The 16,855-nt window shown below is 42.4% G+C and overlaps 1 protein-coding gene across 6 annotated transcripts; it reads right to left on the reverse strand.

Moving 5' to 3' along the window:
* Positions 1-1,593: 1,593 nt before the first annotated feature.
* Positions 1,594-16,390, reverse strand: LOC133491903 (zona pellucida sperm-binding protein 3-like). 6 transcript variants are annotated; one of them, XM_061803624.1, is made up of 12 exons: positions 15,893-16,388; positions 15,696-15,798; positions 15,118-15,236; positions 14,904-15,022; positions 14,719-14,822; positions 9,720-9,897; positions 9,453-9,570; positions 8,388-8,479; positions 8,172-8,266; positions 7,933-8,055; positions 7,753-7,856; positions 1,598-1,868 (listed from the first exon to the last, which is right to left on the reverse strand). In XM_061803624.1, the coding sequence occupies exons 1-12, from the start codon at positions 16,262-16,264 to the stop codon at positions 1,686-1,688; spliced, it is 1,710 nt and encodes a 569-aa protein (XP_061659608.1). In that variant the 5' UTR covers positions 16,265-16,388; the 3' UTR covers positions 1,598-1,685. The 6 variants fall into 6 exon arrangements, 5 of the variants coding, with proteins under 5 accessions (XP_061659641.1, XP_061659608.1, XP_061659616.1 ...); XR_009792521.1 differs by lacking the exon at positions 1,598-1,868 and adding an exon at positions 6,287-7,114 and having other exon boundaries at positions 7,937-8,055; positions 15,893-16,384; XM_061803632.1 differs by lacking the exon at positions 1,598-1,868 and adding an exon at positions 6,287-7,114 and having other exon boundaries at positions 15,893-16,386.
* Between the last annotated feature and the right edge of the window lie 465 nt (positions 16,391-16,855).

The raw sequence follows: 16,855 nt of genomic DNA on the forward strand, positions 1-16,855 counted from the left end.
TGGGATCTCAGAATTGAGAGATGCTTTACCAACTGAGCCACCAGGCCGCACTCAAAAGCTAAGACAAGGAAAGTAGTAGTGTAGTGCATGGTTCCATTGTGACTACAGTGGGAGATGAGGAAAGATTGTTTTCTGTGTCTAAAAATTTTAGCAGCGGACAGCATGAAGCTAAATAAATTAATGCGCCACTTAAAGATATTACACTCCATTTTGGGATTTTTTTTACAAGCGAAAACATGCTGAATATTGCCAACAATCATTCCGCTTTGTGAAAGCTACTTAGTAAACCAGTGAGCACTGTTACCATCATACAAGGTAGCATACCAAATTTCTGCAAAAAAGTGGAAAATAAAAGTGCTGATACTGCCCGTTTCACTGCTGTTGCTGCATTGAAGACCAAGTACAGGTCTCAGCTAAACATTGAGAAGAAGCTGAGAGTTACAGTATCATGCTTTGAAAAACTGTGCACTGCAAAATATGCTCATTGTAGCCGTTTATCCCGACTTCCTCAAATCAGCAATTATTGTGTTATTCATTTTTGTAAATTGAACTGTTTTATATATTGTGCTCCTAAGTTAAAGTTGCTGAACTGAATTTGAAGTTATTAGTAATTGATTTTATTTGTTATCAATATCAAATGGTGCAATAAGTCAGTCAAAAATGTTTATAGTTTAAACAAGCATTTTTTTAATATCAGGCAAAGTGATGCTCTAAAAATCTTTTACAGACTACATTACAGACTAAAAAGGAATGTTAATAAATTTATTCTTTGTTGTAAGTTGAAGTATGTATCTTTCTAATTTATTTTTTGTTTTCTTTAATGTCAATAAGGATACAATGTTATGCAAAGCATACTTATAACAATTTTATAGACAAATGATAATATTTATAGTCACGGGGAACATGGGGGCGCGAATTGTTTTCTTCTTGCTAGGTGGGGCGAAACAGAAAATCATTGACATTTTCATGTCAATAGCACCTTTGGAACAATATTTAGTGAGAAAAATGATAATGTGTTTAATAATTATTTTCGTTGCTGTATAAGTTTTGGCTGGACACATATTGTGAGCCTCACACACATGGGGGAAAGACTCATAGGGGATCAAAAACCAAGCGGATAGCTTCTAGAGAAAAACAGGATTTTGACTGCAAACCAAAATAGAGGCGTTGACAGCTTCCTCTATCAAGACCCAGTGGGAGCGCATGTTCAGTTTTGTGTTGTGAGATAAGGGGCAGATTTATTTATTCAGTTGATAGCACTGGCACACTTAGAATGATTATGGAGTTTGTTAGTGTGAGGTGTACACATTCATTTTCAAAATGCCATTCAGGATTAAAGGTCACAACCTGGAGGTTAAAAATGTAGGGTCCATATAAGAGAATTTTCTGAAGTTTTGTCTAGGAACTTCCACTTTCAAGCACACTCATGCACCAGGATTTTAAGATCAAACGTCACTCAGCACATTCCCATTTGAGCAAGTGGAAAAACAAAATCCACATCAAACATAAAGATCCGATTATTTTCATCCATTGTTTGCAGGAAAAAAAAAAAAATCCAAGGCAGGAATAAACAGAAAAGGCGGCTTTTATTGTGGTTTATCCTCCTGGTGCTTTAAAGGAAGGTGTTTGTTCACTATGGGAAGGCGTGGATGTTATGTCCAACAACACATCTGTTCCTTAGTAGATCACATCCGTGTAAGTTGCTGGTACAGATGCTCCCTGGCTTGCAGATTCATTTGTCTCACATTTTGAGTGTTTAGGTCAGTGAGGCACCACACAGTGCTGTTGGCACAGCTGAGCTGGGAGTGAAGGCATCCAAAGAAGAACTTTATTTTTACATAGAAGCAGTTACATTTGTCTGAAGAATGCTGGATAATGGGAAGAGATGGAGCACAAGGACAAAAATCAACAATCAATTAATATTTTGGCCATGTCCAGACCTGTTCAGAAGTTTTGGGTCCCCACCAGTTAATGTATGAAAGCAAAGCAAAGCAAAGCAAAACAAAACAAAGCAAAGGAAATGTATTTGTATAACGCATTTCATACATAAAATAACTCAATGCACTTTACACTTTAAAACCATTCAAACACACAAGTAAAAACTAATGCAAAAGTAGAAATACTCTAAAACGCAAAAATAAAGAGGAGTTTTTAATCTGAATTTGAAAACATACACTTAGAGCTGACGTCACCTCTATTGGCAACGTATTCAATTTTTTGGCCCATAAAAGCTCGTTCACCATGGTTAAATGGTGGTTCGCCATGTTTGCTTTGGACTCTGCACTCCGTTATTAGACCTGAGTCAGTCAATCTCAGAGCCCTACTGGGTTTGTATTCCATTCACATTTCTTTCATGTATTGAGGACCTAAACCATTTAGTGATTTATAGACCAGTAGCAGAACTTTAAAATCTATTCTAAAACTGACTGGAAGCCAGTGTAAATACTTTAGAATTGGCGTTATGTGCTCTGACTGGTTTGTTCCGGGCACAACCCAAGCTGCAGCTTCCCTAATGAGCTGAAGCTGTTTAATGCTCTTTTCCAGTCAGAAGACAATTGCAGTAGTCAAGTCTATTTGAGATAAAAGCATAAAAACATCTCCTAGTGCACTTGACACATACAAGCCTTCACCCTAGATATGTTCTTCAGATTGTAAAAAGCAGTTTTTGTCATTCATTTAATGACTGTTGGAAGTCAGTTCGGAATCTGTCAGAACACCAAGGTTTCAGACTTTTTTTAAAGATAGTGAGTCCAGGTATTTACAAATAGCAATCCTTTTTTTCTTTATTGCCAAAACAATTCTTCTCTATTTTGTTGCTCCTTTGGTTGCTACAACTAACAAGTCAATTACAATGGAGTCAACAGGAAAACTGGAAGCTTAATGGGGGCATTGTGGCCCAGAACAAGGGTGTGTGAAACGCCGCCAGGAAACGGGGGTATCCCGAGTGCAGCTCTGTAGGTCAAGCTATCGCTTTCCTCTTCCCTCTTTGGGGAGGGACTGCAGTGTCAGTTAAAACAGGAAGAGACTGAAGGTCAAAGCACAGGCTCAGTGTTTTCCTGCGTGTGACAGACGTCTGTCTATTTCAACTCCCTCTGCACGCGGAAAGCACACACACCTGAGCACTGGGGAACACAGTCAGATGGAATGTACCATAGTCATTTTATTACCTCAGCCCATACAGTCCTTCGCAGTACAAGTTCCTTCCACGGAAAGACAGAGGTGGCCTTTGTGATAAGAGCTGTTGCACTCAAGACAAGGCAAAGTGAAGCCCCTTATAGCAGCTTCAGCCAAACAATTTAAACATCACTTTCAACAGATAAAATGAGAAAGCAGGGACACCCCGGAGACACCCACTGGTGCCTTTGTACACTGATTAAGTAGAGTGGTGAATGCATATAATCAGCATATTATTGATAGTCTTAATGAGAAAGGCTCTGAGTCACTGAAGCCATTAGCACCCATAAGAAAGGCTTAATTGTTTTGTGTGCATGTGTCGGCGCAGTTCTGATGTTGTGTAGCGTGCATGCCTGCCTGTGCAGGGACTGAGCTAATTAAATCCACTTTCTTCGTTAGCAACTTTCCCCGTCTGTTAATTATCAGGGTTAATTATGGGCAGAGCAGAGGTCACGTGTGTGTCTGTGTGCACACTGTACACACAGATTCCTCACTTGAGCAGGATGTGATAGCGTTTAAAAAGGCCAAAATTGCTCTGTGCTTACATAGCTTTAATTTTACAGCTTTTGATATTTGTAAGTGCAGTTCAATAGAGGGGTGCATATTTCAAGTCCAGTTGTGTGTGAAATGTGTCGTGCATGAGCACAACTCACACAATCTCTCCATGAATAATCATGAGTCTCCACCCCTATACTAGAAGTCTGTCAAACTACCAAGTGCCAAATCTGACCTTTGAGAAAATACAAATAAGCGTACTAGTGAACTGAAACATAGAAGCTAGGTGAACTGATAGCTCAACTGATAACCACGCCACAGTTGCAAACTCTTCTGCAGTTATCATTTTTATGGTGTTGAATAACTTTGACACACATGATCTGAACACTCAACCAACTAACAGCTTATTTGTGTGTAGTAGCATCAAGAATATCAGATGCCGTTTGAATTGACCATCAAATATTGATCAGGTTTATAACATTTACAATTCTCAGCTTGTACTGTTTTCTGACTGGATGAGGGCGAAATATCACTGAAGGGATCGGAATTTAAAACTGGTTCTTTCAAAAACCAGCTCCCAGTTATTTAATTCCGAGGAATCATTTCTTGGCTTGCTTGATGATTACTTCATTATATATACACCTGTGTGGTATATAACTATTGATGGATCACTTTACTGTATGAAACTAACTTTTGTTATAAAAGCCGTCATCATTCATTCATTTTCGATTTATTTTTCTTTGCAACTACTGGGGGAATGTTGTAGTTTCTTTTGCTCATCTTAGTAATATGTGTATCCCAAGTGGGAAGGGGCCAGTGCCACACCGTTTAATCAAGATGTAAAATTGCCAATAATGGAATATAAGATTTTGTCACGACTGCTGTTAGGGTTATCGTTAATATATTTATTATGGACTTGCAACAAAGCCAAAGTATCATCCTTGCTTCGAAGAGTTTTGGTCACAGGACGAGCTCCTACTCACAGATGCAACAGTATCTTCCTACAGGTGGCCATGGACAACTCCATCATAACCAAAGAATGTGCTAAATCATCATCGTAGAATGCACCTTTGTTCATCTCATCTGCTCACCCCTCCTTTTGACCTTGTCTGTTTTCTAATTAAAAAAAAAAAAGTATGTGAGAGGCTGGTTCAGAACGTGTTTGGAGACTGTAACTGGCCTGTCTCTCACGTCCTCCTGATCAGAAGAAAGACGACTTCTTGTCCGTTATTTGTGCAACTATTCCAGCAAGTTAGGTGATAAACCTAACAACTGCACAGCATTGCCATCACACACAAGACTTGTATTTTGATTCCTGAACTTTTCCAACATGACATCAAGGCAGAGGCACTCTTAAATTTTGCCAGATTGTAGACAAAAAAAAAAATCATACCCATTCCATTTACAATGCTTTTAAAACTTTAATTTTGTCAAATATGGGTGGGGGGATAATTTCAATATGCAGAAAAACCTTTTGTATTGTGTACCATAATTACTATACATAACGACACCAACGATACAGTATATCATTTTATTTTATTTCCTTACCCCAAAATTATAGAAAATTAATACAAAATTGGATCAATAAGCAGTCACCAAGATGGAAACGAATCATGAAATGCATATCAATTCCAATACTGTTCTCACACAATTTAGTGTACCAAAGTAGAGTTGTGCAAAAAGTAGGAGCAGTGTAAACAACAGCAACAACTCATTCTCAGTGATGTCAACAGAGAGATGTTTTCCCTCTATTCCTTTATTCTAACAACCATCCATCCATCCATTTTCTTGCCCCCTTATCCTCACAAGGGTCACGCTAGTGCTGGAGCCTATCCCAGGTGTCAACGGGCAGGAGGCAGTGTGCACCCTGAACTGGTTGCCAGCCAATTGCAGGGCACAAAGAAAAACAACCTTTTGTACTCACAATCACACCTAAGGACAATTTTGAGTCTCCAATTAATGCAAGTTTTTGGGATGTGAGAGGAAACCAAAGTGCCCAGAGAAAACCCAAGCAGTTACGGGCAGAACATGCAAACTCCACAAAGGTGGGGCTGGGATTTGAACCCGGGTCTTCAGAACTATGAGGCCAACACTTTACAGGTGTGTCACCATGCCACCCGTTCCAGCAACTACTATTTCAAAAACAAGAACGGCAATCGCAACCGTGGTCCTCATGTTAGGAACGTTCTTATTTCCTCAACCGTGGGAGATCAAAAAAAAAAGAGGAACTTTGCCCTTGTACTGACTTGGAAGTCCAAACCAAGAATGGCTAACATGACACAATGATTTGTGCTTATAACATCAGCTCCTTTCAAAAACATGGAGAATTAAATGGACAGTATAGGTATGTTTTTCAGAATGTTGATTAAATGATGTAATCTTAATGTGTAGATGACTCACAAATTTTCAGGTTATAATTTTCCATTCAGACCATAACTTATGCAGTCCCATAGCTAAGTAGCATAAAACAATACTGTATACTGATTTGTGAAAAGACATTGAATTCACATTTTAACATAATTGAGCTTGGCATGTTGTTTCTCACATGGCCGCTTCAAAAAATTATCAACTTTTGGAGATAATCTCTTTAATCAATCGGCATGACTTTGATTGTAACAGACAAATTTCCATGCGTACAGGCATTGTCTTGACAAGATTGTCTTCTGTATGTAAATATATACACACAGAGACATTTTTAATCAGGAAAAACTGCGGTGGTTTTCATCGAAGCAACGTGTCAAGGGTTCAGCTGCAAAACCTGCAGTCACGTCCTTTCAAGCTCATGTTGTGGCTGACTCACAGCAAGTAGGCCTGCTGCATTGCCCTGAAGGAGTGGCGTCATAAACTCCAAGTAGGCTCCAACAATGCAATTTACTCCCTGCTGGTTTTACACACACTCCATTACTGTTGATGGCGTGTACTCAAGCGTACCAATGTGTGCACGAGCATCTCGTCTGATTGTGCCTTTTGGGGTCATACGCCCGTGGTCAGTGGGCGGAGAAAAGCGAGGTTCAGCAACCACTGCCAATTCATTAGCTCAGCGCCACCGAACCTGAGCGTGCGTCTTCAGCACGAAATACCAGACAAGACCTTTTTATGCACCGGCTACTCTTCATAAAGTTGTCCCCGTGTTTTGTATATGCTAAAACACCAAAATAATGTCAAGGAGGAAAAAATAACTATTGCAGGAAGCCCATTTGGTGAACATTGTGGAGCATTACAGCTGAAATGTTTTCTTATATTGTCTCATTAACAAACTATCATAAAAATGTCTCACCTCATTATTGATTTTTTTAGGGAAAGGCTTATGGGTTTTCTTCCCTGTGTCACTGTCATGCCTCCACGTTGGTACATCATTAGATATTGCTTTTTATGAGCCTCTGGTGTGTTGGCAACGGGAGGGGGTCAACGTTACCCCGGCAATAAAGCAGCGCATCGGTCGCCTCTGCACACAGGAGCAAACACCCCATTAAATCAGACCTCCGCATATTACTGTAATAAAAGCCTCCACTATGCCTTCGTGGGCTTTTTAATTATGTCTATTAATCTTCTCGGGCTTGTGAGCAACAGTTCATGATGAGCACCATTTTGTGAGGACTCATCCACTGGCAGAATGGTAGAGGGGGCTACTGGGCCAGTGGGGGATTACAGGAAGAAGCTAAAATATGGCTGCTTTTACAGGCAAAGCATTTTGGCTTGCAGCATGGAACATGGGGTGTTACACTTCCATTTTACACATGGAGCTTCCTGTTTAAGGTCTAAAGTGAGGGTGCTGTGCAGACTTGATCTCTTTGATTACTTCAGAAATGCAAGTCATGCTTGTACCCCGTATCTAGCAGCACCTCATGCAGATTGATGAAGCAATAACCTTCCTTGGAAAACAGCACAGATTTTTATGGCTGAGGAATTTTCTGCAAGGCTGGATGTAACTTAACCCCTTTTAAATGAGGCCAGCTTCTAGCAGTGCAAAGGGACGCAAGCCTCCACAGTGCATACACCATCTATTTACCAGAAGCATCTTTTACAATTATGGACGTCAATAGGTGGGGACAAATCCTTTATTGTCCTCAGTCAGGTACAAACCTTTATGGTTGATTTGTGTACTTTGTTGCAAATTGCAGAAGTCATGACAGCGAGCAGCACCCCTGCCAGCACAGCACTCACTGCGGTTGAAGATCGGGATGAAGCTGCAGAGAGAGGATGAAGAGCAGCAGAGCTAAGAATCACACAAAAGTACACTACGTCTATACTGTGGCTTCATACCAACTTGTGTAAAGTCTTGGGTGTGAAAAGTAGAATTGGATTCTGGTTGTGACACAGTGTCCTTCTCCACTTGGATGGAGTCTTGAGGAGCCATCCTCTCCCACTGCCCATGCGGAAAAAGACCTATCAGTCCGTGAACAGAGGCATAACAGGCATATCAGCACATTTGGCTCAAAGTAGAACAGGATTCTCAAACACCTTCATCCCGCCGTCTCCATGTTTCATTGCTGTCAACATACCGACATCTTGTCCGAGGTCCCTTTTCCGCCTCTGCTCACTGCAGCTGCTTTCACAGCAACTACACAGCTTGTTGTCTCCACCCGATGCCACCCATCTGCCCCCAGGTGAACATTTACATTTAAAAAAAAAAAAAACAAAACACCTCACAACTTCAGAAGTGTTACAGACATATGCAAAAGCTGTAGCTTCAAGGAATTGATTTTGTGAGCACCAACCTGTTGGCTTCAACTAAAAAGGAACAAGCTTTCTGCTGCAAGTTGACTGGAACAGACGCTCCTGTTGCCATCAGCCAACATGTGATGTAAAGCTACAAGGGAATCAGACAAAAAGTGAGATCATGCTGATGCCCAATACTTCCCTAATAGTGCAGAGAAACTATGCCGGTTCTTACAGTGGTATTCAAATAATAATGTGCAAAAATGTGAGGGATTTTGAGTTTTTGGGTGAAATTTCAGAACATTGTGAAAAGTGTACTTTTTGACCTTCACAAAAGCCGAATGCACATGGCCAACAGTTGAACGTGTCAGTACTTCTTACGCAACTTTGTTCTCTAACAAGGAGGTGAAAGGCAATTTTGATTCCCCTTCCAATTTCCTTGAATATATACACATCTCTGGCTGTGACTCTTCCAGTGACTCTCCTGCAACTTGCTGATGTCCCTCTGAGGGGGGAGAGGGGGGGGCACAGTGCAGAATGCCTGTGCGTAGAGACCACATCAGCACTGCGCAATTGTAAACACACGCAGCTTCGAGAGAATATTGGTGATGATCCATTGTTACTCTTAAAAAAAATGCGATGTTTGATTGAAATGCATGCTTTGTCCCTCCTCAATTTGATACAATAAACATTTTCATAAAATCTGCAAGATGGAATGTTAAGTATCAATACTCTGTTGATGAGTATTCAAATCTAAGTGCTATCAGTCCACCCCCAACATCCACCTTAACAAATTTTGCTTAATCTCTCTGATAGTGTCAAGACATCTTTTTGAAGATGGAAGCTCTGCAGCGTATCTCAATGTGCAGGCAGGCGACGCTGTCTACTTGGCCTTTATTTATTAAATCCTCACTTCACATTGCCAAATAGTACATTTAGAAAAAGTCATTCCCCTCAGGGCATTCAGTGCTCCAGCCCAAACACCTTTCACCTCATGATAGCCAAAAAGATAATAAAAGGCTGCTTCCATCAAAACACGCTCCTCAGCTCACCCAAATGGAAAATAGGCCAAAATGACTGGCTTGGATAGGCTCGGGTTTCAAACTCACACAAGCAGCACTTACCAAATTCCTGTGATCCCGGTCAAAATTGAAGGCTTTCAGCTGGAAAGCGAGTTTATCCTCACGGCTTCTCTGCATGAAGTATGACTTGGCTCCTGTCAGCTTAGCATCTACTAGGCACCTGATAAGGCCGTGAGCAGGCCCAGGATCCACAAAAACAGAGACAGTTACAGTTTCCAGTTATTTGCTGGCAATAAATTCTTAAATTCAAGTCAAACATAAATGTAGCTAAGAACTTTTTAAATAGACATCAGTGTTTGCACATCTCACCCATGATTGTCGATAAAGGTATATGCTGGTTGGGAATTCGGGGCAGGGGTTGTAGTGGCCACACATCTGTCAACATAGACCCTCAGTGGAACATGGTGGCCCTGGAGGGTCGAGGCTTCAATATGCATCATCTCGCCCTTATAGTAAACACTGGTGGATCTTTGCGACTGCCACTCTTCTAATCAGTCAGAAGAGAGGTCATCTTGAGAGCACTTGCACAATCTAATACGATTCATCAGATCCACACATGATCTTCGTACATTCACAATCAGCTTTGATCATGAATCATCAAGTATTCACGATACTCCATGTTTTGTACCATAAAGAACAAAGCAATCAGTCCAATAAGGTCAGCTTTCATTGATTTTCTTTGCACGAACGTCTGTCTTGAAATGAACAAAGCTCAAGCTGAATTGAGATTGAAGAATCAAAAAGGTGTTTATGAAGCAATTTGGTTACTCTGGTTGTATCCCCCCGCGTCATGCTGAGATGAATCAAATAATTTAGCCCTGTGTTAATTGAAATACAACAGAGCATGCCTAAATAGCATTTTTTTTTTACAACAGAATTTCATGGTACAGTATAATAGTCACCAACAGTGAGGGATGCTGTCAAGCTGAAGAAGGAGTCCTATCGGCCATTTTTAGCCTGCGGGACTCCCGAGGCATGTAATAGGTACCGGTTGGCCAAGCGGAATGCAGTTTCGGTAGTCACTGAGGGAAAATCCTGGGCGTGGGAGTTGTTCGGTGAAGCCATGGAGAACGACTTCAGGACGGCTTTGAGGAAATTCTGGTCCACCACCTAGGGTCTCAGGAGGGGGAAGCAGTGCACCATCAACACTGTATAGTAGGGGATGGGGTCCTGCTGACCTCAACTCAGGATGTTGTGAGTCAGTGGGGAGAATACTTCTAAGACCTTCTCAATTCCACCGACACACCTTCCGATTGAGGAAGCTGATTCTGGCTGCTCCATCTCTGGAGTTGAGGTCAACGAGGTGGTCAAAAGCTCCTTGGTCGCGGGGCCCCAGGGGTGGGTGAGATTCCTAAAGGATCTGGATGTTTGGGGCTGCCGAACCAGTCTACATGTGTTTTGTGGACTTGGAGAAGGCGTTTGACCGTGTCCCTCGGGGAGTCTTGTGGGGGGTTCTTCAGGAAAATGGGGTACCAAGCCCCCTGATACGGGCTGTTCAGTCCCTGTGCGACCGCTGTCAGAGTTTCGTCCGCATTGCCAGCAATGAATCAGACTCATTTCTGGTAAGAGTTGGACTCCGCCAAGGCTGCCCGTTGCCACCGATTTTGTTCACAACTTTTCTGGACAGAATTTCTAGGCACAGCCGAGGCGTAGAGGATGTCCGGTTTGGTGGCCTCATTATCGCATCTCTCTTCTTTGCAGATGATGTGGTTCTGTTGGCTTCATCAAGCCGTGATCTCTAGCTCTCACTGGAGCGATTCTCAGCAGAGTGTGAAGCGGTTGGGATGAGAATCAGCACCTCCAAATCTGAAACAGTGATCTTCAGTCGGAAAAAGGGTGGCGTGCCCTCTCCTGGTTGGAGATGAGATACTACCCCAAGTGGAGGAGTTCAAGTATCTTCGGGTCTTGTTCATGAGTGAGAGACTTTGCATCGGTCCGTTGTGGTGAAGAGGGAACTAAGTCGAAAGGTGAAGCTCTCAATTTACATTCCTACCCTCACCTATCGGCACGAGCAGTGGTTCGTGACCGAAAGGACATAATCCCAGATACAAGCGGCCAAAATGGGTTTCCTCCGCAGGGTGTCCGGGTTGTCCCTTAGAGATAGGGTGAGAAGCTCAGTCATCCGGGAGGGGATCAGTGTCAAGCCGCTGCTCCTCCACATTGAGAGGAGCCAGATGAGGTGGCTGGGGCATCTGATCCGGATGCCTCGCGGACACCTCCCTGGTGAGGTGTTCCAGGCATTTCCTACCGGAAAGAGACCCCGGGGACGACCCAGAGCACGCTGCAGGGACTGTCTCTTGGTTGGCCTGGTAACTCCTTGGTATCCCTCCGGAAGAGCTGGAAGAAGTGGCAGGGGAAAGGGGAGCCTGGGTATACTTGCTGAAGCTACTTCCCCCACGACACGACCTGGAGAAGTGGTCGAAAATGGATGGATGGATGGACAGTATAATGGTCATTTTTTTACTCAAAGTGTCACAAATAAGATGTTTAAAAACTAAGTTTAATATTAAACTTGGTGTTAGAATATGCCTGAAGAGTTAATTTTGTTTGAATAGGATGTTACTCATTGAAATTTTTTCTGTGAAGCATTAGACCAGGGGTGGGCAAACTTTTTAGCTTGGGGGCCAGGTCAGCACAAAATACAATACATATAAAAAACGGCATTTGTTAACAGTACATATCAAACAAAAAAAAAAGCATTGAGGTATTAACATACATTTTAATGAGAACAGTGTTGTTAATCACCCATTTTAGCCAGTGCATCGAAGTCTGGTGGGATTTCTGTTGTGGCACTTCTCAGAACCGATCTGAGGCGTTCATCACTCATCTGGGATCAGTGGGGTGCTTTGTTGGTGTTCATCACACTAAAAGTCTGTTCACACACATGTAGAGCCAAACAACACCAGCATCCTCTGTGCCATCTTCCGGATGTTTGGAAATTTGGCTGCACTTAATGAAGCATAAAACTCATCCAGTTTCGGGGAGTTGAACTTGTCCTTTAACACCATGTCACATTAGAGATCAATCCATTCCAACTGCAACTCCTGTGGCGCTATTTCCGGGTCGTGTGAGAAGGGACATGACACCAGCTGAAGTGCCCTGTCAATTTTTCCGAAATCACAAAACCGACGGCAGAATTCCTCATGCAGGTCATCCAGTGTTTTCCTATATTTTTCACATGTCGTGGGGCCTCTTTTAACGTAGCAGTGTGGGGAAATGAGCAAATGACCTGACATTTGCTTTGAAAATAAAATCATCTTGGTTTTGAAGGCTTTGACATTTGCTTGCATTTCATGAACAAACGTGTTTCCTTGTAGCTTCACATTCAGCTTGTTCATGTGTGTTAGTATGTCCACAGTAAAAGCTAAATCACAAAGCCAATCTGTGTCATTCAGTTCAGGAAAATCGTCAGTATTCTCAAGTAGCTCCAAAAATTAAATAATATCCTGTTTGTGCTCCCACACACATTGACATACTTTTCCCAAACTTAACCAGAGGACATTTGAATGGTAAAGTAAGTCCGTCTGATCAGCATCAGTTTCTTCAAGAAAATGAATAAACTGACGATGAAGTCCCCTTGCTCGAATAAAGTTAACGAGTTTCACAACCGGCTTCACTACGTGGTCAAGCTGCAACACGATGCTTCTTGGTGAATTATGCAGCGTAGAAAAATTACCTCCTGCTCAGGGTTGTCGTCTTTCACTCCGTCCTGAATTCTCTTGAGCATCCCAACGCTCTTTCCTCTCAGATTTGGTGATCCATCTGTGGTAACGTTGGTGAGCGTACTCCACGGTAACTTGTGCTTCTGTATGACCGCTGACACGCTGTTAAATAAATCCTCTCCACGTGTTTTTCCTTTCAGGGATTCCATATCCAGAAACTCCTCCGTTATCTCGAAATTCTCATTAATCCCGCTGACAAAAATTAAAAACTGAGCAGTGTTCGTTATATAATGGCTTTCGTCCCGTGCCAAAGAATATAGTGTAAATGTCTCCGCTTTTTTGTTTAGCTTGCTGGTTAAGTGTTCGTCAATTACTTCAATATGGAGAGTCACTGACCTGCATGATAAGCTAATTTTTTCGAATTTGTTCTTGCTCTCAGGACATAAAATACTTGCTGTCTCTACCATGCACTCTTTAACAAACTCCCCTTCAGAGAAAGGCTTGCTGGCTTTTGGTAGTTTGAATGCCAGTAAATAACTTGTGTTCATGCTTGCTTCTTGGATGGAAGTTGCTCGAATAAAGGTGTTTTGCTGAGCCTGCAAGCTAGCTACCAACCTGTCAGTGGTAGCTGTACGTTCTTGTGTTGAAAGGTTGCTGACATAATTAGCATGCTTGGTGGTAAAGTGACACCTGATGTTGTACTCTTTTAAAACTGCAACGGTTTCTTGACAAATAAGACATACAGCCTTGGATTGGACTTCAGTGAAAAAGTACTTGGGCGTCCATTCATTGTTAAACACCCAACACTCACTGTTGACTTTTCTTTTCTTTGACATTGCTGTAGAAGGATTCTGATCTGACCAGTAGAAGAGCGATAACTGGAAATGGCTCTGGCTCCGTAAAAATCAAGACACTGTGCCTACTGCGCCACCTGGTGTTGAAATGTCTGTCATTATAAGTCAAATGAAATAAATGCAATCATTCACATCAAACCTGAATTCTGTACAAATCTTCGGTGGGCTGTATTAACGACCAACAGGCCAGACGTGGCCCGCGGGCCGTAGTTTGCCCACCCCTATATTAGACGGTATAATACATTGGGGACAACCACTGCAAATTACAGCCACAATAATATCCATCCATCATCTGAGCCGCTTATCCTCACAAGGACCGCGGGAGTGCTGGAGCCTATCCCAGCTGCCAACGGGCAGGGGCCAGGCTACACCCTGAACTGGTTGCCAGTCAATAGAAGGGCAAATAGAGACAGAAAACAGTCACACTCACAATCACACCTCGGAGCAATTTAGAGTGTCCAATTAATGTTGCATGTTTTTGGGATGAGTGAGGAAAAGGGCATACGTGGAGAAGGCCCATGCAGGCACGGGGAGAACATGCAAACTTCATACAGGCGGGGTCGGGATTTGAACACCGCTCCTCGAATCTGTGAGACGGATGTGTGTTAAATCACATCTCACAGTGTCCATCAAAACTGAAACAATCAATCCAGATAACTTTAATCGGATCATAACCTCAATATTTGGTCAGGATTAGGCCTTGAGTGGCAGCCCACCCAAGTAAATCGTAGCTAGTCATCTTACTCCAATTCAACACCGTTTTTCCTTTTCAGGCTTTGTTGTTTTGCTCACCTGTCATGAGCCTGAGGGAGAAGTAAAGCTGCTGCTCTGTTAACAGGCTGGAAGCAAACGGCTGCCAATGAGGCATCATGGCATCACTGCTCACATAGTGCCTCCTTTGACAGTAAGAGCAAAGTGTGAGTTTGTGCAGGCAGCGTTTTTGGATTTACTATATGTTGCCAAATGATGTTTTATACCTTGGATAGTGGCATTCAATTAGTACCACGGAAGGGTTAGTCTTCAAAATTAAAGTGCTGCCAACTGGTGCAGGAGAGTAAGTGAGGGAAAAGGTGTAGATCAGGGCTTCATCTGTCATCTAATGAAGATGAATTACAGTAGCGTTGAACAGACAGGAAATAAAGACTCCCCACCACCACCCAAAAAAAAAAAAAAAAAAAAGAAAGAAAACACCTTCTTTGTGCTACCACAGCCATGTAGCTCTGTCTGAAAATACAGCATGTGGTCAGCGACGTGCAACAGACCGCAGCCTCCTAAGGTGAGATCAGTTGGTTGGATCAGCTGACCATTTCCTATAAGAACAATGAGCAAAAATGCTCAATTCAGGCACCATTTGCCTGGGTCCATTTCTTTTTCTGTTCCCGTCAATACCACTCAAAGCAAGTGCAGTTTCTTAATGTGTGTACCTATAAAGACAGTGCCATTCTTAAATTTCTCAGCGTGAAGAAAAAGGAGGAAACATTGATCTGTTGAAATGGCTTGATGTGTGCGCCATTTGCTTAAAATCAGCACATAGGTTTCTTAAATGTTCCAATTCTAGCCTCCACAACTAAAGCGGTGTACAGGTATAGTGATAATTGGTTTTAATTTAAACCAGACAACCCCTTTCTGGGTTCCGATCAATCTCAGCAAAGGGGTAATTGTCAGCTACTTCAAAGATTGTGCCAATGCTGTTGTTTTTTTCCAAGTATGCAATCTCTCACACTTAAGATATGAGATGATGCTAAGATGTGAAAAATTGGTACAGTTACCTAAAAAGTTCTCCTTGACCTCTATGATGACCTCTCCTTCACTGCATTGCACTGCTAGACTGTGAGCTGGCACGGGCACCCGCTGCTCAAAGTCAACCACCACCTAAAACAGCATTTGAAGTCATTCAAACTGCGCTTTGGGTGTTGCTTGGACATGTGGAAGCAGCAGGAAGGCCAATGTTCTTGTCTTGTAATACCTTTGGATACAGGTCAATGGGCGGGTCAAGATCTGGGCCTTGAATTATAGTCTTCAAAATATCATCTCGGGCAGTGGGCTGCAGCGTTGGCTCTTTGGCCTCCAGTGTTTGCAGGCTTTCAACATGCACTTCAGCAGCAGGCCTCTTCAGCTGATGGATCCAGAGCCGTTGGCTGACAGAGAAAGGTCCTTGTCTGCTCTGTTCTCTCTTGATTGAATGATGATCTGTTGTCCGTAGCTGTGTTGGCGCCCTTGTCCAAGTCCATACTCTTTTGCTTGTGATGACAGTACCATTTGTGTTGAGGCTTTGCAAAGCAGCACAAAAAATTCCACCGGACAAGAGAAGCCCAAACAAAACTCCCCAGTAGCCCATTACAACAATCACACAAAAACACAGTCTATGGGTGCTTTAAGGGAACAGTACTGCTTTTGTCTTTTGACCAAATGAAAGTTATGACAAGTTGGTGAAGACTCCACCTACATCTAACGACTTGATTGCATTCCAGCCTGCAGGAGTCACCCTTTGAGGCTTTCCCATTTACTATTCCTTTTTACAAAATAGAACTGGAAATCAGATGCTTGGCTGTGCATGGGAAAGGTTACATCCATGGGTGGATTTGACGCTGCTCCAAAAACTGCTGCTTTCTTGCTTTCTTTTAAGAGTAACTGAAATATACTATATATATTCAATGTTATATGAACAATGAGCGGATACTTTTCAAAGCAGAAATCATGCTAAACCACTGACCTTGTTCATAAATCAATGAGCATATTCGTCGGCAGTCTTCAGCCTTTTGCAAAACTCATGGTCATAATGTATGAAATTACTTCGAGTGTGCCACCATCAGAGCCTTTTTTTGTCTGATAGAAAGCAGAGGCTGCTATGCCAAAATGAATTGTGAATGATCAGTTGAATGAAACACCCAAGTAACTCTTTGGTTAGCTTACTATTGTGAAAATTGGA

Source organism: Syngnathoides biaculeatus, chromosome 2 (assembly GCF_019802595.1).
Source record: "Syngnathoides biaculeatus isolate LvHL_M chromosome 2, ASM1980259v1, whole genome shotgun sequence".
Taxonomy (NCBI): domain Eukaryota; kingdom Metazoa; phylum Chordata; class Actinopteri; order Syngnathiformes; family Syngnathidae; genus Syngnathoides; species Syngnathoides biaculeatus.

Bases quoted from the DNA above. Each gene is read 5' to 3' on its own strand.
- LOC133491903 (XM_061803624.1), bottom strand. From the start codon at position 16,264: ATGGGCTACTGGGGAGTTTTGTTTGGGCTTCTCTTGTCCGGTGGAATT. The intron at 8,480-9,452 runs GTAAGTGCTGCT...ATTCCCTTGTAG, and splicing joins ACCGGGATCACAGGAATTTG to CTTTACATCACATGTTGGCT. The intron at 7,857-7,932 runs GTATGAAGCCAC...CTCTCTCTGCAG, and splicing joins CCAAGACTTTACACAAGTTG to CTTCATCCCGATCTTCAACC.